Source organism: Pinus tabuliformis, chromosome X (genome assembly GCF_031772625.1).
Source record: "Pinus tabuliformis cultivar Carrire ecotype Pingquan chromosome X, CPIR1, whole genome shotgun sequence".
Classification (NCBI taxonomy): Eukaryota; Viridiplantae; Streptophyta; class Pinopsida; order Pinales; family Pinaceae; genus Pinus; species Pinus tabuliformis.
In genome coordinates this window covers 842,576,431-842,602,713 of record NC_142308.1, presented here as the reverse complement: position 1 = coordinate 842,602,713, position 26,283 = coordinate 842,576,431, and the positions used below count along the sequence as shown (strand labels likewise).

The following is a 26,283-nucleotide window of genomic DNA, read 5'->3' as shown; positions in this document are numbered from 1 at the left end:
TTGAGTACTTTGGGGAGTTGACAAGGCTCAAGCAGACAGGGAGTGTTGAGGCATATATTTTGAAGTTTCTGAGGTTGTCTATGATGGTGCCGGATTTGTCAGAGGCTAGGAGGATCTACATGTTTGTGGAGGGGCTAGCAGAGCCGTTACGGGGATTAGTGAGGTCCAATAGGCGCACTACGTTGCAAGACGCAATAGGGACAGCTCGAGACCTATAGGATGCCCTACCTAGGGCTCGAGCACCACTACCCCCAGACGGGGTTTCCAGCAGAGGGGAAGAGACATCAAGGGTTCACCATCCAGGGCCAATCAGGGGCATGGATAGATGGATGAGGAGACTCGAAGAGACCTCTGAAGGAGGAAGTTGTTTTTCACCTGTCAGGAGCCATGGGCACTAGGCCACAGATGTGCAACAAATAGGACCATTACATCGAGGTCTTTTCTGACAACAACGCAAGGGATGAGACATATTTTGAGATGGGTGGAGATGACAACATAACACATTAGGAGGGAGGGCCACCACCACCACCACCATTGACAAGGGGGAACTTCCTTTGCACCTTCTGGAGGGGTCCTTGCATCACTGCGTGGGGTACCCAAGTTTTTGACCATGAGGATGAGAGGAACTGTTCATGGGCAACGTGTATCAGTTTTGGTGGACAGTGGGGCTACGCACAATTTCATTGATGCCCAATTGGTTCAGAGGAGGGGCATCACAACTAAGGAGTTTGAGGGATTCTCAGTTCTTGTGCCTGGGGACAGGACCATGCAGTGCACACGCTACGTTCCCGCCTTGACAGTGACCATGGGGAACTACTCCATGACAAATCACTTCTTTGTGGTGGACATACTAGACACCAACATGGTGTTGGGGGTACAATGGCTCTATTCACTTGGTAGAGTCAGTATTGATTGGAGGAAGTTGGAGATGGAGTTTGTAGGGCCGGATGGCAAGCCAGTTTTGCTACGAGGAATGCACTCCTACCCACCACACACTGTTTCAGCCCACAAGATGGAGGTTGATTTGAGACATGGGGACATTGAATGGCTGCTGAGTTGAGGATTTCAGAGGCTGGAGTTCAGGCCAAGCCACCACACCCCTCACCGATCTGACGAAGAAAGGGGCTTTTGAGTGGACATCTACAATGCAGGAGGTTTTTGATCGCCTTAAATAGGTCATGAGCAGTTGTCTCGTATTGGCACTTCTAGATTTCATTTAGCCCTTCGTGTTGCAGTGTGATGCATCTGGAGAGGGTATTAGCACAGTTTTGATGCAGGGAGAACACCCCATAGATTTCAAGAGTCAAAAGCTATTGCCCCATGAGAGGTTGTACTCTATTTATGACAAGGAGATGCTAGCCATCATGCATGCGCTAGCCAAGTTCAGAGAACACTTGGTGGGGAATCGATTCTAGGTAAAGACCGACCACAACAACCTTAAGTTTCTCTTGGAGCAGAAGCACTTGCAGGAGAGGCAACAAAAGTGGGTGAGTAAGCTCCAAGCGACGACTTTGACATCGAGTATCTCAAAGGGAAGAAAATGTGGTGGCAGATGCGTTGTACAGGAGACCGACTTCCCTTTCACTGACGAGCATGCCCTGGATTGGAGGTTGCAGTTACTGGTGGCGTACTGTAAGGACTGGTTTGCATGTGAGGTTCTTGATGGGGTAGTGACAGATGACCTGTACAGGGTGATGAACGAGGTGATTTACTACATAGACCGGATTTACTTGGTGCCTAACTCCCAACCAAGGGAGAAGATTTTACATGCTGCCCATGACTCACCACTAGCCGGGCACTAGGGGTTCACAAAGACTTACAGGACCATCAGGTAGTGTTTTGTGTGGAGGGGCTTGAAGGATGATGTTCTGAGGCATGTCAGGGTGTGTGCATGTGCTAGAGGAACAAGGGTGAGCAGTCATACCCTGGTGGGTTGGTACAACCGCTTCTTACCCCTAAGGGGAAATGGGAGAGTATATTGATGGACTTCATTACCAGGTTGCCCACAATACAGGGCAAAGACTGCATTTACGTGGTGGTTGATCGATTGACGAAGTTTGCGCATTTCTTTGCTATCTTAACCCGGTACTTGGCCTCACAAGTGGCCAAATCTTTTTTCAGGGAGGTGTTTTAGCTACATAGTTTTTCAAAGACCATTGTCAGCGACAGGGACAATAGGTTCATGGGGGGGGTTTTGGTAGGATCTATTCCGACTGGTGGGCACGAAGCTCACTTCGAGCACTAGTTACCACCCTCAGATAGACGGGCTGATGGAGATAGTCAACAAATGGCTAGAGGGTTACTTTTGTAACTATGTGACAGGCCATCAGTGAGCGTGGATACGGTGGTTACATGTGGGAGAGTACTGTTACAACACCACGTACCACATGTTCATAGGTATGTCCCTATTTCGAGCTATATACGGTTATGATGCATTATCTTTTGCTGACAAACATCAAGGCCCTTAGGGGCAAGGATTGGATATAGGAGAGCCAAGACATTTTACGAGTTCTCATGGACAACATGCAGACAACCCAGAACCAGCAGAAAATTTATGCAGACATGGGGATAGTTGAGAGATAGTTTGAGGTAGGGGACTTGGTCTTCTTGAGGCTTTATCCGTACAGGCAATAACCACTCAAGTAGAAGGGGGCCGAGAAGCTCAAACCTCGCTTTTATGGGGCATACAGGGTCACTCGCAAAGTTGGGGAGGTGGCATATGTGCTGGAGCTACCCTCGGGTAGTCGGATACACAACATTTTTCATGTATCTTGCTTGAAAAAGGCATTGGGACAACAAGTGACAACAACTGCTGAGCTACCTCCTACAGATGATGAGGGGCACTTAGAGCTAGAGTTTGAGGCTATTTTGGATACTCGGGAGAGGTGTTTGAGGAACAGGGTCATCAAAGAGTTCTTGATCAGATGAAGGAGCCTACCAGATGAGGATGCCACTTCAGAAGGAGAGAAAATACTTTAGCATCCTTCATTGCAGTTGCTTGAGGACAAGCAATGTTTTGGCAGGGAGTACTGTGATATTCCCAATTAGCATTATTGCTAAGTGAAAATATCAATTTTGATAAGTTTTGTCTTTATTCATGTTGACACTTAGGAAATGTGGGTTTAGAGGCCCCACATCGAATTTTGATGAGAAGAAAGCTCAACCATTAGAGGTGAAGGAGAATATCGAACCCCTAGTGGAGCATGGGGGCCACACTTGGAGAATTTCAGCTCACATGGAGAATACGCATGCCTTGTAGGGAAATTTAGTGGGAGGAAATCGAGGGGGGCCCACATGAGGGCATTGGAGGCATCTTGACAAAAAGGAAGGGAATGAAATCATTTGGTCCTAATCATTTATTCAAAAATTGTGTCTTTTGTTGATCAATGGTTGTCATTGATTTCAACCCAAGCAACACCAAGGGCTACCCCGATCTTGCATGGGCATTTTGACTTGAAAATTTACTCTATTCCGAGTCAAAGATCTTCTAGATGGATTCTACTCATCAAGATGTTTTCGTTGATATATGACACACCAAGTAATTCTTCACAGTTTGAGAGATATTCATGTTTGAAGTTAGTAACCCCAGTTAGTGGGCTAAAACCCTATGGGGTTGTGGCATGGCACTCATAATTGGTTGTGGTCATTGAATAGTCAATAATTAATAATTTTTTTTGCTCCTAAAATCCCTCCAACGTTCACTTGTTGAGGACCCTCTCAACTCAAGACATTCATATAAATAATGACCCTCATATCCTCCTCTAGTTGGGATTTTGTGGCTTCAAACAAGCCATTGTGGCATTTTCGCCATAACTTTTTTTTTTTTGTGAATCTTCAGAAGCTAAAATTAAAACCCATTTGAGCCGAAATCTTGATGAACCTCGTGATTGAATTTCAGATCTTGGTTCGCTATATTTTCGGAGGTGATCTAAGGAATTTAGGGTTTTTGCAGGCTCCCGAATTCCATGTCAAATAGGTGACGTTGGGAAAATCATCATAACTTTCTCTCTGAGCATTGGATTCAAATTTCGTAAATAGTGACAAAAAGAGGATGGATTGTAGTTTGTTGGGTATCGTTTTCAGGGCCGAAGCTCGAACAGTGACACGTGGCACTTCGTATAAGTTCACTCTACTGAACCAGTCTATAATCAGGTCATCGTGGGAGATTGGGCATAACTCTTTCTTGAAGAATCTAATCTTGATCAGACCTGTGGGGTTGGAAAGAGGACTCAGAGGGATACCATAGGACGAAATTCAGACCCTAGAGATCCGAAATTACATAGATACAACAGGTTCAATATCGAGCTCCTAGAATGCAAGAAAAAGCATGCATTCAAGGATCACTGCAGTAAGGACCACACATCAACAGTCAAGGGTAAGTCTCCTACAACAAGGTATGTATGATTAGTATTTACATTTGAATTTTGAGTATCATCTCTGACATATGTTTTTGCAAGACAACGTAAGTATATACAGGGTCTCGGTTATATCTCTATGTCTCTATATGTCACAGTTAGTTTTGATACCACATTTCGGATGTCCTATTCTTGATACTACACATTTGATGCTACACTAAGTCTGCTAAATCTATATGATGTTGTAAGTTTATGTTACTTGTCTTGTCATAGTTGATAGAATGGTCTTTGTTGTTGTACTTAGAACTTGGTCCATCACAAGTCTAGGGTTTGTCATCAGTTTTTATTGTATATATCTTTAGGTCAGTTTTGGATATAGTCTTGCATAGAGTCTAGGCCTATATCAAGAGTGGGAGTCTTTGTCTACTGCTGCAACAAGTCAACAACAAAAGTGACAAGCACACTTCAGGTACACATTGTAATTTTAATTTGTATTTATTCATTATTATGCACTTACATGTGTTTTGCAGGCAGAGGTAAGTTGAAGGGTATTTTGTTTTGTTTTGGGATTGGTTTTGCCGGGCAAATTTTGCATGCAGGTAGAAGAAGATTCAAGTACAATTTCAAGCAAGAATTCAAGAGCAGAAGTATCAAATCAAAGGAAGCATTGCAACGAGACATCCTTTGAAGACATGACAACCATCCGTATATTGTGAAGAAGTGTCAAGGCCAAGAGTCATCATTGTAAAGTTGTAAAAAAGTCATTTGTAAAAGTGTCATCATTGGAAGAGTCATTATTATAAAAGAGTCAATTTGCCTAGAGTCGAAAAGGCATTACTGGGAGGTATAGGAGTCTATGTTGGGATGATGTCAAGGTTGGGTTGCATGTCATAGTATGATTGGGTGTTCGGTGAAAATCATTGTAAATCATATTGTATCGTGGATCGTTGTCCCTGGTACGAGAATCCACACTCTTGTCTCATGTCAATCATTATAGGGTTGTAGGAAGGTGCTCGGCTAGTGCATGAAGTCGCCTACAGGTTGGAGCTTGTGAACACTTCAGGGTGGTAGGTTGGTCTAGGATGTTGGGGCATCCATTCAATTGACTACTGAAGAAACCAGGGTGTTGGGGCATCCTTCCAGTGGGAGCTGGAGAAGAATGCTTTTCTAGAATTCTAGGAAGTTGTTGCTTTCATTTCAGTTGGGGCTGAAGATTAAAGAATTTATTAGAAAAGCGTTCGGTGGTTTTTGACCCGGAGGGGGTTTTCCACCTAAAATTCTTGTGTCTATTGTGTTCTTTTATTTACTGTTATTACTGCATAAACATTAATAATAATTGAAGATTAACTAATGTTCTAAAAAGATTTAAAAGTGCTAATTGCTAAGGAATACTGATTCACCCCCCCTCTTAGTATTTCCAACATCTTTGACATAACACACTTGAGCTAAAGCCAAGTCTGCAGCAATGTTGCGAACATCGGCATCGGGATAAAATCGACAAGGGTTCAAAAAACCAAAAAATTGTAAAAATCAGGAAAATATTGGTAAAACTCGGCAAACATCGGCTAGGCCAAAAAATTGTGATTTTGAGATAAAATTTGGGATGTTATCAAGATGTTCGCAACATTGGTCTGCAGTGCTGTTTAGCACATGAGTGTCTCCGAGCGGAGATCTCAACCCTTGCTTCGGTGGACTTCGAGTGCCAGCCCAAGGAGGGAGTTCCATCCTTTTCTAGTTGTTCCAGCAGTGGGGTGTGAGTTTTGCGTGGAGGAGACTCAGCCAGTAGCGCAGGGACTGCGCAGTGCTTGTAGGAGGCTCACTTGTGAGTTGAGTTGTGAAGGGAGTTTGGGCTTGAGGTTTGAGGAGGAGTCTGGGAGAGCCTTTGCTTGGAGTTTGCAGCCATTTTGGGAGCATTTGCAGCAAGATAGACAGGAGGGCCGCATTTCCCAACAGTAGAGCCATAGAGACAAAGAGGGCTGAATTTTCGGGGTCAACCATAGCCCAATTCCTTCGTGGGTTATTCTGGGTATATTGAAGAGAGTCTGGGGTTAATTTCCCGGAATTTCCTGAGCACTACCGGAGGCCCTAACAACAGATCTTATCACCCAACAATGTATTTCTTGGGAGTTTAGCGCAGAGCCAGGAGATAGAGAAACAACGTACTTGAGGGGGGGTTTCCTAGTGTCATTTGGGCTTAGCTAGCTTGCCTTGAGCAAGCCCAAGTGCACTCTTTCTAGCACCTAATTGTACCCTCTTCATAATTTAATGAAATGGCTCAACAATGCAGTTTTGATGCATTTCTGTGATCTTATTCGTGTGTTTAAATTTTGTGGCTTTTTGTCCATGTTTGCTTTGCATATTTACTATAAATTTTGCTTAGGAATATTACATATATAGGCTTGAAAGTAACACAGATTTGATACACTTGACAATGGTCTACATACAGTTACATTGTTTATTCATATTGAGACCGCGAGACATTGTAAATGACGTATGTGGCAGTCACAACTTTTGATGACAAGACAAAGTGCAGTGATATGAATTGGTCAATCATTGTAATTCGGTGTTTTGACACGCAACAATGGCTTGACATTTTGACATAAGCTTAATACATAGACTTAATAGCGACATAACATCTGAGTTGATGATGTGACAATGATTATGTACTTTGTGAAGTTGATAGTGATATTGTGTATCTACAAGTGATCTTAATGACTTAGGGACTCTTAGCAATAACTCTGTTGGTTGTGAGATATAGTAGTAGTGATAAAACTGTGTGTTGACAGTGGACACCTTGACAAAGTTGGTTTGTGACTATATTAAAGGTATATATTAGATGATAGTGTGTCCTCTTAGTTCATATGGTATCTTTGTTCAAGGCTTGACTAAGGTCCATTGTTTGAAGGTTTGCAAATTATGTAAATAACATTGACAACCGAACTTGACAATAGTGAATTGAGGAGGAGTCTAACTAGCCATTGGAAAAGGTTTTATAAAAGGTTGGCCTCCTTTCTAGCAAAAAATTTTGTTTGTGAGATTAGTGCCATCAATAAAAGAATTTATTTGTAAACCTCTGTGTATTCTTTTACATTGTGTGGATTGGATTTTATTAGTGTTGAAAATGTAGGGAGTAAAGGTCTTGTAGCTTGTGTCTTAGCCAGTGAAGACCTTGATTTGTCTTTCTCTAGCATGAGTGCGAGCTCATGAGTTAGACTTCAGTTAGGATGAGTTTATTTCCAGTTTACTAGAATGATCATCAAGATAGCATGCATAGAGTTGGAGCTTCAGTTAAGTGGAGTCTTCATTAGTTTGACTATAGAACGAGGTGGCAGTTACAAGTTCAGTTAGAGCGAGTTAGTCTTCAGTGTTGATTGAAGGAAGAACGAGTTAAGACTCCAAGTGTTGATTGGAGAGAGAAAGAGTATCACTCTCAGTTAACTCGCTATCAGAACTTGACTTCTAAAATTGAACTGGGCCTTCCTTGCATGCTCGAATTGGGTCTATAAAGAGGAGGACGAAGGCACATAATTGACACAAATTTGTGAGATCATCTTTGATTGTGGAGAGCGCAGAATTGAGCATCAATTGTGCGCAAAGATTTAGGAGATTGTGTGCAAAATTGAGAGCTTGTGTCCTAAGAAATAGGAGATCACAAGTGCACAAGGAAATAGGGATTTTTCCTATAAAATAGGAGCCAACATTTGCTCTGGGAAAGAGGAGAAGTGCGCAAGGAAATATGGGCTCTAGTGCACAAGGAAGTAGGAGCTAGGATCAGTAAAGTGTCAAGGGAAGTCAAGGATTCAATAGAGGAATAGTTGCATGCTAGAGGGCCGAGATCAAGCAGTGATCAAGGCAGGCTGAGATCAATTGTATCAGCTGAGATTATTGAGAAGAAGCAAAACGCTTTCTCAGTGACAGATTGCTTTGTAGTAGATCCAATTGCTCAAGAACAATCAATAAAATACCAAACAAAGAAAGAAAGTTTTCCCTTATGGGTTTCCTGGTTAAACAAGCGTCTGATTTGTGTTATCGTGTTTTTATCTCTCGATTATTTTCCACTGCTTATAAATTGTTGAGAAACTCTGTATCTTGGTGAAAGTAAATTTGATTTTAGTCATCAGTTATTCATCTAAGTAGTTGCAAAGTTCATGGAAAATTAACAATTAGCTTGTCTTTTTTGGCTAATTGTTGTAACCAGTCTAAATCTAAAATAATTTTCATCTACTAAGATTACACAAATGTTGGAGGATTGGTCCATTGAAGGGCTACATAGCCACGTGGAGGAGGTAAACTAGGGTGAGAGTTCACTTTATTGCTTTGCTGCTGGTAAGTCATTTGTATGATGGTTGGACCATTTTGTTAAAATTGGCAACTAGGGCCAAACTTCATGTGGGTCATCTTATTCATGGCTGATAATATTTTTATTAGATTCCTCTCGTTGAGAGGTGTAGGATTGATATAAAGATCATCCGATTCCGATAAGTATTCATGGAGATATGAATTTATTTTGATTATGGAATTATTATCAAGCCGACCTACAACTCATGTAGGCTCAGAAGCCCAACAGTCGCATCTATTCAAACATCATCAGTTGTGTATAAATACAAGAGGACTTTTCTTCATTTGCACTCACCCATCTCATCACATCTCTCTTTCTCTATTGCGCAGAAAAGAGTCTCTTCTCTACTGCGTAGAAAAGGGTCTCTCCCTCACACGTGAAGTCGAAAGCTGCTGAAACTGAAGCTGCAACTGCAGAAGTAAAGTTTGACCTGCGTGGACTAGAAGATCTCCTCATCTGAACTGCACTGTAGGTTCATCTGAACCTCCTCTGAAAGCCACAACTTTTGGTGGTGGAATCAAGTCAATCCGACGGATGGTTTGCAAGATATCGACTGCCCTAGTTTGAAGGAAGCTGTTGAAATTGACGCTGCAACTGCAGAAGTGAAGTTTGACCTGTGTGGACCAGAAGATCTCCTCATCTGAACTGCGCTATAGGTTCATCTGAACCTCCTCTGGAAGATGCAACTTTTGGTGGTGGAATCAAGCCGATCCGACGGTTGGTTTGTGAGATATCGTCTGCCCTAGTTTGATGCTAAAGCCGCTAATGCTAATGCTGCTGATGTAGGGTTTGCTACTGCTGATATAAATCAGATTTATTGTACTATTTCTCTTTGCTGAATTATTGAAGATAAAAGAAGATTTGATCAAAGGGTTTCCCCACACATTGTGGGGTTTGTCCCTGGCTAGCCGCCACATCTTGTGTCTCTTATCTTGGTTTGTTTTCTGTCGATCATTTAATGTTCTATCTGCACTTTACTTTATGTACATGTGATTGCTAATCTGTGGAATATAATAAGAAAAGGAAGTAAACTGTTATAAGCATAGAACATACCATAACTTAACATGGTATCAGAGCTGAGGTGAAGACAAAGCCTGAGCAAGAGCAAGAGCAATCACCGAAGAAAAGATTGGCAAGGCTGTCTTAGAAGAACAAGGAGTGTTGGACCATGTGAGAGGCAATATTGTTGAGCCTCCATCAAATGCATCCACTGCTGCCAGGTACAAATGGAAAACCAGAGAAGTCAAAACAAAGAAGATCATCTGGGACTCTATCGACAAGCACTTGGTGGCCTACATCTCTGACCTGAACACCTCCAAGGAAATCTACGATAGACTGGTGAGTTTATTTAAAGTTAATGATGCAAATTATGTTTTGTTTGTTAGAAATAAACTGAGGGAAATCAAGAAGGATACTTCTTAAGAATCACCGAGATCAAGAACGATCTCCTATCTATTGGGCAGACTATTACTAATAGAGAAATGGCACTCACGACTCTTGGAGGATTACCATCTGAATGGTATGTGTTCAGGACTACTCGAACAATAATGTAATCCCTGGTTTCGAGGAATTAATGGCTAGATGCATTCAAGAAGAAACAAGGGTAGAAGAGCAAGAAATGCCCTTGCCTAAAGGTCCTCCTGCTGCCTTTTCTTCTCATGCTAAGAAAAGAAATAATTTTGGGACTAAATCTAAAAGAAAGGCTGGACCTAAGGGTGGAAGAAAAGGACGATGTTACATTTGCAATAAAGCCGGTCACTATGCAAGGGAATGCCCTGATAGAAAGGACTCTCACTGTGACAATGATCAAAATCCTTCTCATGGTAATCGAAGGGATGGAAAATTCAATAGCAAAGGTAAAAGGAATGTTGGAAATCAAGGAAGAGGACAACCATTCAAGAAGGCTAGAAATTCCAGGATGTATTAAGTGCACCTGACAGAACCTGGTGTCCATCTCGGCAATGGAAGACAAAGGCTACAAGGTAACTTTCAGCGATGGCAAGGTACGTATATCGAAAAATAATGTTAAATATGCCTTTACTCCTGGGTTTCGTGTTGATTCATTATATCAGGTCGATGAAAGTCAGGTAGGTGTCATGTCTTATGACACATCTCTTCAGTCCGAACTTTGGAATTGGAGGTTTGCCCACCTTCATTACAAAGATCTACTCAATGTAAAACATATGGTAACAGGGATGCCCGAATTTCGAGTAGAGAAAGAAGGTGTATGTCCGGGATGTGCCGAAGGAAAGCTCAAAAGGGGACCATTTCCCTCAAGCCTAAGCAAGGCCTCCAATATATTACAGTTGGCATACCTGAAGTTGGCATTAAGAGGTAGACTACTACACCACATACTTCAGAGCAGAATGGTGTGGCACCGTACAATTGTGGAAGCTGTCTCTATGGGTAGATGATGTAACAATGCCTGATGTGGGAGAACCGATGGATCTTATTTATCCACCTGAGCCTTCCTCTTCCAGGAAGAGGCCTTCATGGCTTAGGGGGATCCTTGATGATGCTGAAAGACATGCTGCACCCCGAGGAACCTTCCGTGAAAGTAAGAAACCCAACAGGTATCAGGGATACCTGAACATCATGAGCACGATCATACAAAATGAGCCTTCATCATTCTCAGATGCCATGAAGCATCAAGTATGGAAGGATGCTATGACCAAAGAATATGAGTCTATTATGGAGAATGATGTCTGGGAAGTAGTTCCCAGACCCTAGGATAAGACAATTGTCACTTCTAAATCGCTTTACAAGATAAAGCATGCAACAGATGAAAGTACGGAAAAGTATAATGCTTGTTTTGTTGCTCGTGGTTTCTCCCAGAAGGAAGGTATAGACTATGATGTGATATTTGCACCTGTTGCCAGATACATGACCATCCGCTCGATCATAGCCCTTGCGGCTTCACAAGGATGGAACCTACATCAGGTGGATGTCAAGACCGCGTTCTTGCACGGTTCAATCAAAGAAGAGGTCTATGTGGAGCAACCTGAAGGATTTAACATTTATGATCGAAAATCTCATGTATGTAGGTTGAAGAAGGCTCTCTATGGGTTGAAGCAAGCACCCTGAGCATGGTATGAGAGGATCGATAGCTACTTGATGACGCTGGGATTCACTAGGAGTGAAGCCGATCCTAACCTTTACTTTAAGGTTGAAGATGACAAGCCTCTCATACCGGTGTTGTATGTGGATGACCTCTTTCTAACAGGTGCATACCCTCTCATTCACAAATGTAAGAGGGAGTTGGATTCTGAATTTGAAATGAAGAACCAAGGACTTGAAGTGTGGCAGAAGTGAAGGGAAATTTTCCTATCTCAAGGAAAATATGTGGTGAAGATTCTGAAAAGATTTGGTATGGTGGATTGCAAGCCTGTGACTACCTTGAGGATCTTAACTTTCGGAAGTTATATGGTAGTGATGTTGGACCAAATTTGGAAAATGCCTCTGAGTTTCAAAAACTCATTCGCGTTGACGTTCTTGGTGAACCTCCGTCCGAACATATGTTTTGCAGTTAGCATTGTAAGCTCATATTTGGTTGAGCCTCACTAGATTGGTGCCAAGAATCTTCGGAGATGTCTTCAGGACACAATCTCTCATGGATTGAGATACACTGCCGGAAATATGAAACTGCATGATTATTCGAATGCTGATTAGGCAGGTAGTGTGGAGGATCACTGGAGCACTTTTTAGTGCTGTTTCTCTTTGGATTCTACTTCGATATAATGGATGAGCAGGAAGCAGAAGTCGGTTGCCATAAGCACCGCTGAGACCGGATACATATCTACGAGTATGATCTCATATGAAGCTGCCTGGTTGGGGAAGCTCTTTAGTGAGCTGTTTGAACACATACCACTGTGATTCTTTGTAACAACTAGAGGTGGGATTCGATTATTGAGGAATCCCATATTCGTCAATTGCTCCAGCAGATAGACATCATCTAGGATATGGTAAGTCGATGAGCAAGGAGGCTCCATCGCATTAAGATGATGTCCAGGTCGATACACCTTGTCAAAGCCCCGAGGAAAGATCTAATTTGTGATTTTCCCAAACAAATTGGAGTCGTCAAGAAACCCTTGTACAAGGGTCTTGCATGTTGCATACATTGAGCTCTGGGAGCTCTGGGGGCTTGCGGTTCTTACTGGAGCAACATACGACCACAGGGTGACTCACCCTCCCCTGGTGGTGCGCACTGGAACAAGATGATTCGCTCTCTTGTGGGACAAGATGATTCACTCTCTTGTGGAACAGGATGATTCACTCTCCTATGTAGCAGGATGATTAGTTCTCCTGTGAGGCCTGGATTGATGTGTTCTCCATGGCGATTGTAGCAGGATTGATGTGTTCTCCTGTGAGGCCTGGATTGATGTGTTCTCCATGACGATTGTAGCAAGATTGATGTGTTATCCTGTGAGGCCTGGATTGATGTGTTCTCCATGGCGATTGTAGCAGGATTGATGTGTTCTCCTGTGAGGCCTGGATTGATGTGTTCTCCATGGCGGCTTGGAATGATGTGTTCTCCATGGCGATTGTAGCAGGATTGATGTGTTCTCCTGTGAGGATGGGATTAATTAAGTTCTCCTGTCGAGACATCCTACCCATGCAGTCTGGGACTCATGGGAAGTACCTCGCATCTGATCAATGAGCAGGGAAATGAAGTTAGGGACCATAGTAGTACCGATGGACGCATCGTTGTATCTACCATACTCCCTATGCTAGGATGACCTCCATTGATCTGGGATCAATGATACTGGTCTGGGACCAGTGGTAGGAGTGGTACATTCTATAACACCGACTTCAGGTCGGTTGTTACTGGTTTGGGACCAGTGGTACGCACTCTGAGACTGACTTTGAGTCAGTGGAGGATGTTACTGGTCTGGGACCAGTGGTACGCACTCTGAGACTGACTTTGAGTCAGTGGAGGATGTTACTGGTCCGGGACCAGTGGTAGGAGTTGTACTCACTATGACGCTGACTTCAGGTTGGTTGAGATTGGTCTGGGACCAGTGGTACATACTCTGACACTGACTTTGAGTCAGTATGATACATCCTCGATCATTTCTTCTTCTTCATAATTTGGACAAACGCAGAGCAGAGCATAACAAGAGCAGAGCCGTACAGATCAGTACAGGGCAGAACAAGACAAAGCAGAACAGGCAGAATAGAGCAGAGCAGGGCAAGGGTCAGGCTGTACAGGGCAGTGCATTTGATGGATGAATAGTAACGACCGATAGACAGATTGCAGATGAAGTTCTCCCTAGTTGAGAGGGAGTGTTAAAATTGGCCACTAGGGCCAAACTTCATGTGGGTCATCTTTTTCATGGCTAATAATATTTTTATTAGATTCCTCTCGTCGAGAGGTGTATGATTGATATAAAAATCATCCGATTCCGATAAGTATTCATGGAGATGAATTTATTTTGATTATGGAATTATTATCAAGCCGACCTACAACTCATGTAGGCTCAGAAGCCCAACAGTCGCATCTATTCAAACATCATCAGTTGTGTATAAATACAAGAGGACTTTTCCTCATTTGCACTCACTCATCTCATCACATCTCTTTCTCTCTCTACTGCACAGAAAAGGGTCTCTCCCTCACACATGTGAAGCCGGAAGCTGCTGAAACTGAAGCTGCAACTGCAGAAGTAAATTTTGACCTGCGTGGACCAGAAGATCTCCTCATCTGAACTGCACTGTAGGTTCATCTGAACCTCCTCTGAAAGCCACAACTTTTGGTGGTGGAATCAAGTCAATCCGACGGATGGTTTGCAAGATATCGACTGCCCTAGTTTGAAGGAAGCTGCTGAAACTGAAGCTGCAACTACAGAAGTGATGTTTGACCAGCGTGGACCAGAAGATCTCCTCATCTGAACTGCGCTGTAGGTTTATCTGAACCTCCTATGGAAGCCGCAACTTTTGGTGGTGGAATCAACCTGATCCGACGGTTGGTTTGTGAGATATCGTCTTCCCTAGTTTGATGATGAAGCCGCTAATGCTGATGCTGCTGATATAGGGTTTGCTACTGCTGATATAAATCAGATTTATTGTACTATTTCTCTTTGCTGAATTAGGATAAAAGAAGATTTGATCAAATGGTTTCCCCACACATTGTGGGGTTTGTCCCTGGCTAGCCGCCACATCTTGTGTCTCTTGTCTTGGCTTGTTTTCTATCAATCGTTTAATGTTCTATCTGCACTTTACTTTATGTACATGTGATTGCTAATCTGTGGAATATAATAAGAAAAAGAAGTAAACTGTTATAAGCATAGAACATACCATAACTTAACACATTTCAATAGAGAGCTTCAACCGGGAGACAGATTTGTATTTCATCAAACAATTGAACCAAAGATCAGAGAATGCTGCGCTAGAGGCTGCTCCTAGTTGGGTTCGAAGGGTCAAAATGATTTTAAGTCAAAAGTGGGGGTGACTTCTCTCCAAAGACCAATCTCACTTTCTTGATTAAGTGCAAGGCCAACTTTGAAGCAAGTGTGTTTCACAACCCAACTTGTTAGGTAATTTTGTGGTGGCATAAGGTAAGAAAGTACAACAACCATTTATTTTATAAAAAACCAAAATCTTTTTTATTTCTTATTTTAGTTTAGATAGATTAGTTGCCGATTTTTTAAAGTCTATAATAAGTTAGATAGTCTATTTACCTTGGGTTATTGAAAATAAAGCTAGATCTTAGCCAATATTTGACACATTGTGTTTAAGTCATTATTGCATATCTTTTACCCTTTGTATCAAGTTTTTATCTTGTAGATTTGCACTTTTCCTTGGCTGTTCTACCAACTGATTGCAACTTTTCAAAAGTTCCTAGTGCTCTACTGTTTTAACTTTTAACTGCATATTTTACACATAAAACAGCAGGACAACAAAGAATTAACTCCATCCCATTCTTTAACCCCATATAAGGAACTAGTCTTCATTGGGTTGTTTGAGGTAATATTTGGGGATCATCCCTTAGCCTTTTTGAAAGAAGTTGGGCTGAGGTGACAGTGGGCCCCTACCTTGTGTGTGCCAATTAGAACAGGTTGCAAGGACCTCAACCCTGCCATTTTGATTGGTAACAAGGCCCTCATTTGTAATATCATATATGGTATCATTTATACTCATACATTTATAAACATATTTACTATCCCTATGAATATCTTAATATTCCAAATATTTTGGATACATAACTTGTGAACCAGTTTTGGTTGTCACAATCTTGCATTTGCCTTTTCATTTTCATTATCATTATTGTCTGTGTCTAGTTTAACAACCAATTAGGGCAGGGTTTTTGGTAAACCCTTGTAACAGAAATCCACCAACAATATATTTTGGCACCTTCAACCTTTGAATGCATCATCTCCATCTTGGACTTCAGGTAGCATCTCATTAATTACTGAAAACTTAATCAACATCGCAGCTTCCTGATTCATTTCATCATACTTGGCTTGAGCCTCCATATTTGATTCATACAACTCCTTTCTCTTTACTACGCTGTCCAGACATTTGTACTAAAAAGCCGCCATCATTCTTTGTTTTGAAGTGTTAAAATTTTTTCCATTAAACTTCTGATTGCCCTTGACCATGATATGAGAAGGATTGGCCATTTTCAAACCTCAAGCACAGCCAATAAATCTGAGTAGATATTATCTCTCTGTCGCTGTTATAATTCAGCATTTGACAGCCCTACTGTTGTCACACCGGAGTACAACCATTCTGCTTGTATTGACATTAAATGACAATCCTACTACTGTCTCAGCAAATCAAAATTGTAAACTAGATGCTATTGATGTAGTCATGTCAGCATACTCCATAAACAAATTTCTATTTGAGAAATTTCTTCGAGAGTAATACTATTCACCAAAATATACATTGAAACAAATTGATCTAGAAATGAAATAATTCACTTACTGTACTTGTTTTTTTTCCTTGGTTTGTGTGCCAGATTCTGATTCTTAATTCTGCCTCGAAAATAGTGCAGAATCTGCCTCAATTTTTTTGCCATTTAAGTCTCAATTTCTGTTCCGTAGGTCTAAAAAATGTGCTACAAGAGACAAATGATTCTGTTTCAAAATTTGTGCAACAGGCAGAAAAAACCTGCCTTGAATTTTGAGTTTGTGCAGTGTCCATAAAACACATTACAACCCCAAAACATGCACTGCATAATTTTATCTGTGCCTCATGGTTGTGTTGCAGCCTGCAGGTTTGTCTATTGTTGGGATTTTTTGAGGTCTGTTATGAACCTTCAAATTTGTGTTGTCTGTGCAGCCTCATAATTTGTGGAAAGTTGGAAACTCTAATCTGAAGGTTAGCTAGTCCTATTTGTCCAATTTGTGTGCGAGCAATGCCTTGTTCTGTCTCTGATCAATGCAGTGTGTAAGCCCTTCACCCACTTTCTCCTCGGTTCTTCCTCAGTGTGGCTCTGGTACTATATTATATTTATACATGCAATAAACATGGACAAATATGCAGAGAGGACTATGAGCGAGACTAATGACTTCAATTTATTATTCAAAATACAATCAATATGATTTTATGATCACAGGTACCATACGAGTGCTGGAAGACCAAGAGTCTCATGGGAAACAAAACACTTCAAGTCACATTGACTTATTTCATATTTAATTATAAAAGTGTCTATTATGTAAAATGACCTTTAAACAAATAAATACATTGAAAATTTTCAAGACACTATTGTTTGGGATTTAAATAATTCCTATCCCTGAAGTTCAATTCATAGGAATGCATAGTTACACAAGATCACTTATGAAACCTTTACATCTTTAGGATTGTCAAACATGCTGCCGCTTTTATTATGTTTCTTTAGTGTGGCTCTGGTAATATTAGATTTACACGTGCAAAAGACATGGACAAACATACACAAAGGAGTATGAGTGAGAGCAATGACTTCAATTCATTATTCAGAATATGATCATTATGATTTTACACATCTCAAGTCACATAGGAGTGGTCGAAGAGCATGAGTGTCATGGGAGACAAAACACTACAAGTCATATTGACTTATTTCTTAATTATACAAGTGTCTTCTATGTAAAATGACCTTTAAATAAAAAAATACATTGACAGAATGCAAGACACTATTTTTGGGGATTAAATAATGCCTATCCATGAAGTTCAATTCATAGGAATGTGAAGTTACACAAGATTACTAATGAAACCTTTATATCTTCATGATTGTTAAGCATGTTGCTGCTTTTATTATGTGTACAACTTCAGAGTAATTATGACTGATTTGATGGTTTGTCACAGATGAATACAAACAAACCAGAGAGGATGTGCAAAATTTTAAAGAACGAGAAGAAAGTACAAGATAATGACAATAGTGATCAGTCTGATAGCAGTGACAGTGACAAGGAGACTGATTATGGTGATGACGATGGCAAATCAGAGAGCAGTGAAGATATTGGTGAGAGTGACAGCAATTCCCATAGTGAAGGTTTGAAGCAGATGAAGAATTTGGGTGTGTCGTAACAACTTTTATACACAAGGTCTAAGATTTTGCATCCCACCATTTGATCTGTAGTGAGAATCATTAGATTCATCCAACTTCTTTGCATGGAAAGGCCAGTACTTGGTAGATTCATGTTTTACATATTTGACATTTTTTCGTTATATACAGTTGATTTTTCTTGCAAGATGCAAGATAAGGAAGATTGATTATGTGGGATAAGGGTTTTTACCATTTATGATTTAGCTCTAAATTTACCTGGAGACAAATTCTTCTGCAGAGGGCTTACAGATAGAACTATTATGTTGTTTTTTGGTTTTATTGATGGAAAAAAATCTAGCGATTTTATTTATATAAACAAAATTACGATGGTAGCTGCTAAGTAGCATTCAATTCTGCCTTTAGAGGCTTGTAGCTTCTGTCAAAAAACTGTCATCTGAAGATCCAAAGTTTCTCTCAAAATGAGATCCTTGACTATAATCTAATCAATGAAAACATTATATACTGTTATTGTCAAATTGTTCAAAAAGTATAGTCATCTTTATACACAAATAATTTGGCCAGTCTTCTTGAAGGTACTTAGTCACTCTTTCCATGGGGATACCCTGATCAAAGAACCCTGAAGCAAAAGAAATTTAGAACCAAGCAGCCTGAAGATATTCAGAGTGTGCAGGAGTGCTGTCAGTGATCTTCCAGATCTCATTTTCCAGCTCAATTCCTTCCTTAGATAGTCTGTTTGCTTCAGAATTCCTATCTTTGTAAACATGCGTAAAAGAAATGTGAGAGACGCCTGATTTTAGAAGCAGGTTGTCTTGAAAAAGAGGTTGTAGTGTAAGGTTGCCCAAATTGAATTCAGCTCTGAAGCAAAATAAACTTAGAACCAAGGAGCATAGTCAAAGGAGTGTGCAAGAGTGCTGTCAATGATCTTCCATATTCCATTTTACAGTGCAACTCCATCCTTAGCCCGTCTGCTTCATAGTTCCTGTCCTTGTAAACATTCATAAAAGAAATGTGAGGGAAGGCTGATTTTAGAAGCAGGTTGTCATGAAAAAGAGGTTGTAATGTGAAGTTGTGCAAATTGAATTTTCCTTTCATCCATTGAGTCATAAGCAAAGGGTCTCCATAAGTTTGGATTTGAGAAACTCCATTTCCCTGAGCTAGTATTAAGACTAGTTTTGGAGCCATAACTTCACAAAAGTTATTTGTGTCACTCTCCAATCCAGTGTTAAAAGAGATACTGTGAGTGGGGAAGAGATGGAAAATTTCTCTAGCCACGCCTTTAGGGGTGATCTGTTAATTTAGTTAACAATGGTATGTTCTATGCTTTGCACAATTACTTCACTGTTCTTTTAGCAGCCCAATGACAATTTCCAATTTAGTTTTCCAATAGCAATCACATTAACCATAAATCACATTGACAGTAACTGTAGATAGAACATGAACAACAAAATGCAGAAGACAAGCCAAGACAAGAGAACACCAGATTTGGCGAATGCCAGGGAAAAACCCCAAGATGGGGAAAACCTTTTGATCAATTCTTCTTATTATAAATATCAAATGTTCAGCAGAGAGAGAGAGAGTACAATAAAGTCAAAATTGACTTGCCAAATGATGATCAAAACAGCCTTGTCAAATTTGAAATTTTCCTGCCGCAGTCAACAGCCCTAACCAGAAAGTCAGCGCTGGGCAAAGCAGCAGCAAACCATCCACAATGCAGCTCGGCCATACTCAGTCAAACTTGGCCTTCTTAGGTGGTCAAAGTTAACCCAAAACAGTCATTAAAACAGCGGTCAAACTTCGTCAAAGTCTGCACTTCAAGCCTGCAGTCAGTCCAGTCAACATGCCCAGAACACCTCAGTTTCTGTGCCAATTATTGCGGCCTTCCAAATCAGAAATTCTGGCATAAAAAACGCAGTCAAAATAGCGCTGGTCAAATCCTGCAACAGATCCTGAAATTCGGCCCTGTAATTCATCCTCTTTTCCAGCCACACGTGTGAGAAGAAGAGCTGCCCTATAAGGTGTACGAACCAATCAAATCAGGAGAGAGAAGAAAAAGATGAGTTGATGAGGTGCCAAATGAGGTTGGAGGTCTCTCTTATTTATACAACTCGTTGAGGGTAAAGAGACATGTCCATTGGGCTTCATGAGCCTACATGATGATGTGGCCGACCTTGACAATTTGCATGTGTGGGCTTGACTTCAAAACTAAGTTGCAGGAAACGCTGGAGAAGGGTTTGTTTCTGGCCAAAAACAAAATGGAACAGAAATGAGGAAACTCGTACCGTACAGCCTGGAAACTCGTTTCCGGCTGTATTGGCCCGTTTCTCGAGGAGGAAACGTGGCCAGTACGGCTGGAAACGAGTTTCCAGGCTATGCGATGGAGTTTCCTCTTCTAACTTGACTTTTTCTTGTATTTTTTAAATATTTTATCTTCTAATTTTTTATTGGGTGACTAAAGTGACTACTAGCTGCTTCTAGATACCTCTCTCAAGTTATAAAAGTGACCCTCGCTTCATTCTCTCATCACACAATTGAGAAAATCGTTTCTCTTGGAGACTGGCGATTTTAGCAAAGGAGAAGAGAGGAAGAGAGCAGTGGTTTCAGCTAGGGCGTTTTCAACAGTGAGCAAAGGAGATTTCAGCAGCAAGAGAAAGAGATTTCAGCAGCAGATTTGGAGTGCAGAGTTTCCGGCTACGACATTCTTGGCTTTTGGCTTAGCTACAACCATATTTCTCTTGTCTTTTCTGGCATTTTGGGGTAGCTTCAACTACAGAAAATTAATTTGGGTAAGCAACATTCATTTTCTTAGATTTTTCCTACTATTTCTTCAATTTTTCGAGGGTTTATGCTGCCAAAAATATGAAAAAATGTTTTCTCTTTACAGATTTATTTATTTTATTATTTTTTGCAGCAATGGCTTCCAACCAAAGTGCAACTACAAGTTCAAGCCCCAGCGCCAACGCAAGGGCTGAATATTATCCTCTTTGGAGGCATGTTCAGAAGCTTAAAAAATGTGGAGGTGGTGGCTCATGGGAATGGCGATGTAATCTTTGCAATAATTCATACAAGGGATCCTACCCAAGAGTGAAGGCACATCTTTTGCATGGAGGAGGACAAGGGGTTGTAGGTTGCACAAAAACAACAAACCCATTGGCAAGGAGGGCATATCAAAGAGAGCAAGATGAGGCGGATGTTATTAAGAGAAGGCATGATGAGCTTAGTCAAGCTACTCCTCAAGCTCCATCTAACATTGAGCCAAGGATTGTAGTTGAAGCAAGAAAGAGGAGAGCTAGTTCCACTCAACAACATGAACAACCAGCACCCAAAAATACCAGAAGGGCATCCCCTTCAGTTCAGGATAGCAAAATTGTTAAATTGGTGAATGTGCAAGCGAGAGAAGAAACTGATTCCAGATTGGCTAGGTGCATTTATGCATGTGGTATCCTATTCAATGTTGTTCGCTCTCCTTACTGGCAAGGTATGATAAGGGCAATTAACAAAGCTCCTCAAGGGTACAAGGGGCCCAACTATGAGAAAGTCAGAACTCAGCTTCTCAAAAATGAGAAGGAGCTTGTGGAGGATATTTTATCACCAATTCGTTCTTCCTGGAGTAGCTCTGGGGTTACTATCATCTCAGAGGGATGGAAAGATACAAGGTGCAGACCATTGATAAATATCATTGCCACTTCCCCCAAAGGAGCAATGTTTATCAAGGCGGAACACTACTCAGGAGAGGTAAAAGATGCATAATTCATTGCTGATGTTATTATAAAAGCTATTGAACAAATAGGGCCTAACAAGGTGGTGCAAGTTATCACGGATAATGCACCAGTTTGCAAAGCTGCAGGTTTAATTATTGAGGGGAGGTATGACCATATCTTTTAGACACCATGCATTGTCCATAATCTGAATCTGATCTTAGAGGAGATCGACAACAAAGTTTCATGGATAAAGGAAATCATAGGGGAAGCAAGAGAGATTGTCAAATTCATCACTAACCACCACCAATCTCAGGCAATATTTCGAGAGTACTCCAAATTGGAGTTGTTAAAAATTGTTGAGACAAGATATGCCTCAAACTTCCTGATGTTGCGCCACCTTGTTGAGGTTAAGCATGCATTAGTTTCTATGGTGGTGTGTCAACTTTGGGCTGAGTGGAGACAAGCAGATTCAGAGCGGGGATATATGATGCGTAGATTGTGCCTTGATGAGGATTGGTGGAGCAAGATAGATTTCTTGCTAAAGTTCAAAACCCTTGCATTTGAGCTTCTTCGGAATGCTGATACTGACCAACCTTTCTTAGGAGAGGTATATGATGGCATGGATTCCATGGTTGAGAAAACTATGGAAATCATTTCGCAAGAGTCTCCACAACTTTTGTTTGTTGATGATCATTTTGCTGATTTAGTCTAGAAAATCATTGTTGATAGGTGGAACAATTTCAACACTCCATTGCACACTTTAGCGCATGCCTTGAACCCCAAATTTATGACGAGGAGCTTATTGCTCAAAGAAATGGGAAGAGGAAGGCACTCCATAAGGATAGAGAGGTGGCTAATGGGGTGAAAAAGGCCCTTATAAGATTGTTTCCTGCTCATCTACATAGGGAGGTAAAGGAAGAATTTGCCAGTTTTGCTGCAGGAATACATGATTATGCAGATATATTAGCTTTGGAGGAGAGAAGCACCATGAATCCAATTAGGTGGTGGATTTGTCATGGAGCAAATGGTGTACATTTGCAAAACCTTGCCATCCATATTCTTTCACAAGTGGCAAACTCTTCATCAACAGAAAGGAATTAGAGCACTTATGGTTTTATTAATTCTGTGAAGCGCAATAGGTTGGGCTCACAAAAGGCATAGGATCTTGTTTATGTGCTCTCCAACTTTCGCCTTGTGTCTTGTAGGGGTCCAAAATACAATAGTGGTCCTTCTAAAGAATGGGATGTGGATGCAGAAAGTCCTTATTTGGACCTCTCTCTTGCTGCCCTGAATATTGAGGTCCAGCCTGGAAGTGGAATTGGCCCATCATCTTCTTCAGCACCACCATCCACTATTGAGAATGCTTTTGCTTCTATTTTTGATGACGATTATGATGATGAGGATTAGTCTTTTGTCTTTATAGTTCTTGCAGCCTTATAGTCTTTATTGTACTTGCAACGTCATATATATAATAAACTCTGATTTTGAGATTTGGATATATAATAAAGGTTGATTTTGGATATTCCGATATTGTTATTTTCATTAAGTGATCATTCATGAGTAAATATGATGTAAATTTAATCATAATGTTTAAACTTTAAATGTAATAAATTATAACGTATCATGTATGCTTTAAGATTGCACATGTTGGACACCTAATCCTCTAAGGGTTGGTGTGGAAGCCGAATAGACTAAGGAAGTCTAAGAGACCTTGGAAGACGAAACCAAAGGTCATATGAATGTACTATAAATGTATATCATTTGTTGATAATAGATGTACTCTCCTGCTTATCTTTAATATTCTGTTGCTGCCATGTGTGTGTTTAACATGGTATCAGAGCTGGATGGTCATTCCTGGCCCTCTGCCACTTAGATTTTCTATTCTGAAACCCTTGTCAGCTATATTTGAGTTGGGTTCTCTCCTTACAACCTGCCATCTCTGCCCATTCTTTCGAAATAACAAAAAAAATGGGCGTTTTCCCTCATATTCGGATATGTCACCTGTCTTTCTGTTCGATTCTTTAATTCATGTCTTGTACGTTTGAATGGTGCTTCTGAGCTCTGCGTTAAGCAGTTGCGCATTGTTTTTGAAAGGGTCATTGAATGAATTGTTGGTTGAGCTATTTGCCATGAATTGAATGTTGTGTTGATGTACCTGACACGTTTAAATACCTGAACGTTGGTGATTCCCTGTGCATGAATATAACGCTCCTTCCCTCGGGAATATCAGCGCCATTCTCGCTGCCATTCTGCTGAGCATAGTAACGCATCAACTCCCATATCATCCGTTGCTTTGACTACCATATGCTCTACTTTGTCGAGAACGATGCTGGATGCAGAATTCTCCATATACATGTGGTGTTGGTAGTGTGGAAGCCAAGACCCCGTGCAGGTGCACCCATGTTAGGAAACTAACCGCCATTACCAAATCTGAAGAAATCATGGGGAGGTAACGTTAGATGTAGAGGCATGCTTGCAAGTTGACCATCGTGTATGTTGAATTGTGGTGGATGTCTAATTCCGGGTTCAGGAAAACGTTGCATATAAAGCCCCTGTCCCTCTCTGCGTGCTTGTGGTGTTTGCGTTGTCAAGGGAGGTCCAATTTCCAGATCCAACCTACATTTGATCTCGCCTACATCTAATAGAGGTTGTTTGAGCCACCTGTTCAACAACCTCTTCCCCATACCAGCAGTACAAGTCCTATTCATCAGTCCAAACAAGCTGAAATTCTTGTTTGCATCTGTCTTACTTTCAAGAACATTTAAAGCTCGTAGTGCTGCAGTGTCCAACCGCATGTAGCTCTCCAAGCTATACCGTTGTATGTTAAATCTCCCATAATTGTTATCATTTGCAAGAAAATTTGTATAAGAGAGGTATTGAGCCTGAGAACATAGAAGAATTGTACAAGTCAGTGCATGCTGCAATTCGAGCAGACCCAACAATCAATATGTTGGGAATGAGGAGGCCACTGGAGAGGACTACAGTGTTGAGCCAAATGATTCAAGGAGGCCATTCAGAGCTTTGTTGGACGTAGGTCTTGTGAGGACCACCACTGGCAACAGAGTTTTCAGAGCTCTGAAGGGTGCTTTGGATGGAGGATTAGATATTCCTCACAGCGACAAGCGTTTTGTTGGTTATAACAAGGAAAGCAAGAGCTTGGATGTTGAGGTCCATCGAAAGTATATTTTTGGAGGTCACGTCGCTTCATACATGAAGACATTGAGAGAAGATGAGCCAGATAAGTATCAATCACAGTTTTCTGAATATGTTAAGAGAGGAGAGCCCCTAAAGATTCGACTCCTAATACTTGTGTCATTGTTTTACTTATGTTATTGATTGGGGCATATCGAAATTTCATGTTTGTGCCTAAGCTTACGGTAGACTTGAACTCTTATATGAACTTTGTAAAGGAGGTGAGGTATACCAAATCTCAACTCTTTGTCATGCGAGTGTGAGGTATGAACGTTGGTTTTGCAAAATCTAGTGGTTGTTGACTATTTCCCTTGGAATCCTTAATTGAAGGGGCGTTTCTTGATAAACAAGTTGTTAATAGAACATAAGAAGTCGATTGCATAGATTGTGATTGGCAAAGACAAAATAGTGCTTTCTGTCCCAAAGACTTCCTCCATAACATGAAAATGCCACTGGCGGTGACAACGATGGTAACTGTTTGAACCTGTACTTTAGAAGACATCGTTCATTGCGTTCCTGACTTAGTTGGTAATGCAAAGAACCTATTTCCTCGTCCAACTTTGTAATGGTAATTTCCCACGGGTGCTGTAAGGATCAAAAGTGAGTTCTCTTCCTATTAATCTTCCTCCATCCAGTAGCAATATATGGTGCATTATTTTGCGTTCGGGCTATTACAAAGAGGAAGTGATACATTATTTGGAGCATGATGTCAGCTTGAATGGTATGTATACTTGTTGCAACTGATCTGTGGTGTGTGAAAGCCGTGATATATGTATGTGGAAGATTGTGCATGGTTCATTGGTATCTTTCTATGAAGACTGTAATTTGGTATGGGTATGTTGGCTCACATATATGATGCATGGTTGGTGCATGGTTGCTATTTAAATCATTGAAACATATAAAGTCAAATTACAACGTTATTTTGGAGATAATTGCAGAAATATATCAGATTTTTTTGACTATTTTGGGCCCAGCTCCACCTCTATCTCTTGGGATTTATTTTATCAATTGAAGCCATAATAAAAGAAGCTTAAAGAACAATGGTGCATTTCTAGTTGAAATCCTTTGAGGTCTTCATTTTTGTTGAGACAATGGCCAAAATCAATGATTTTTTAGAGCTATTGAGCACATTAATGTTGTCTACTGTTGAAGACACGGTGAAGGTCAACAAAGACACTCTCTTTGACATCCAAACTTGTTTGCAAAATGCACAGGAAA

At 40.9% G+C, this 26,283-nt stretch overlaps 1 protein-coding gene across 4 annotated transcripts in view; it reads left to right on the top strand.

Moving 5' to 3' along the window:
• Positions 1-26,283, top strand: part of LOC149142378 (small acidic-like protein) — a 270,282-nt gene that overhangs the window by 185,993 nt on the left and 58,006 nt on the right. For 2 of the 4 annotated variants that reach the window (XM_089453186.1, XM_089453187.1), the window contains exon 9: positions 17,974-18,212. In XM_089453186.1, the coding sequence (XP_089309312.1) occupies positions 17,974-18,195 (222 nt within the window). In that variant the 3' untranslated portion in view covers positions 18,196-18,212. Of the gene's footprint in view, positions 1-16,971; positions 17,080-17,973; positions 18,214-26,283 lie in introns of those variants that run through there. The other 2 variants (XR_016265274.1, XM_089453185.1) reach the window with 2 other exon arrangements.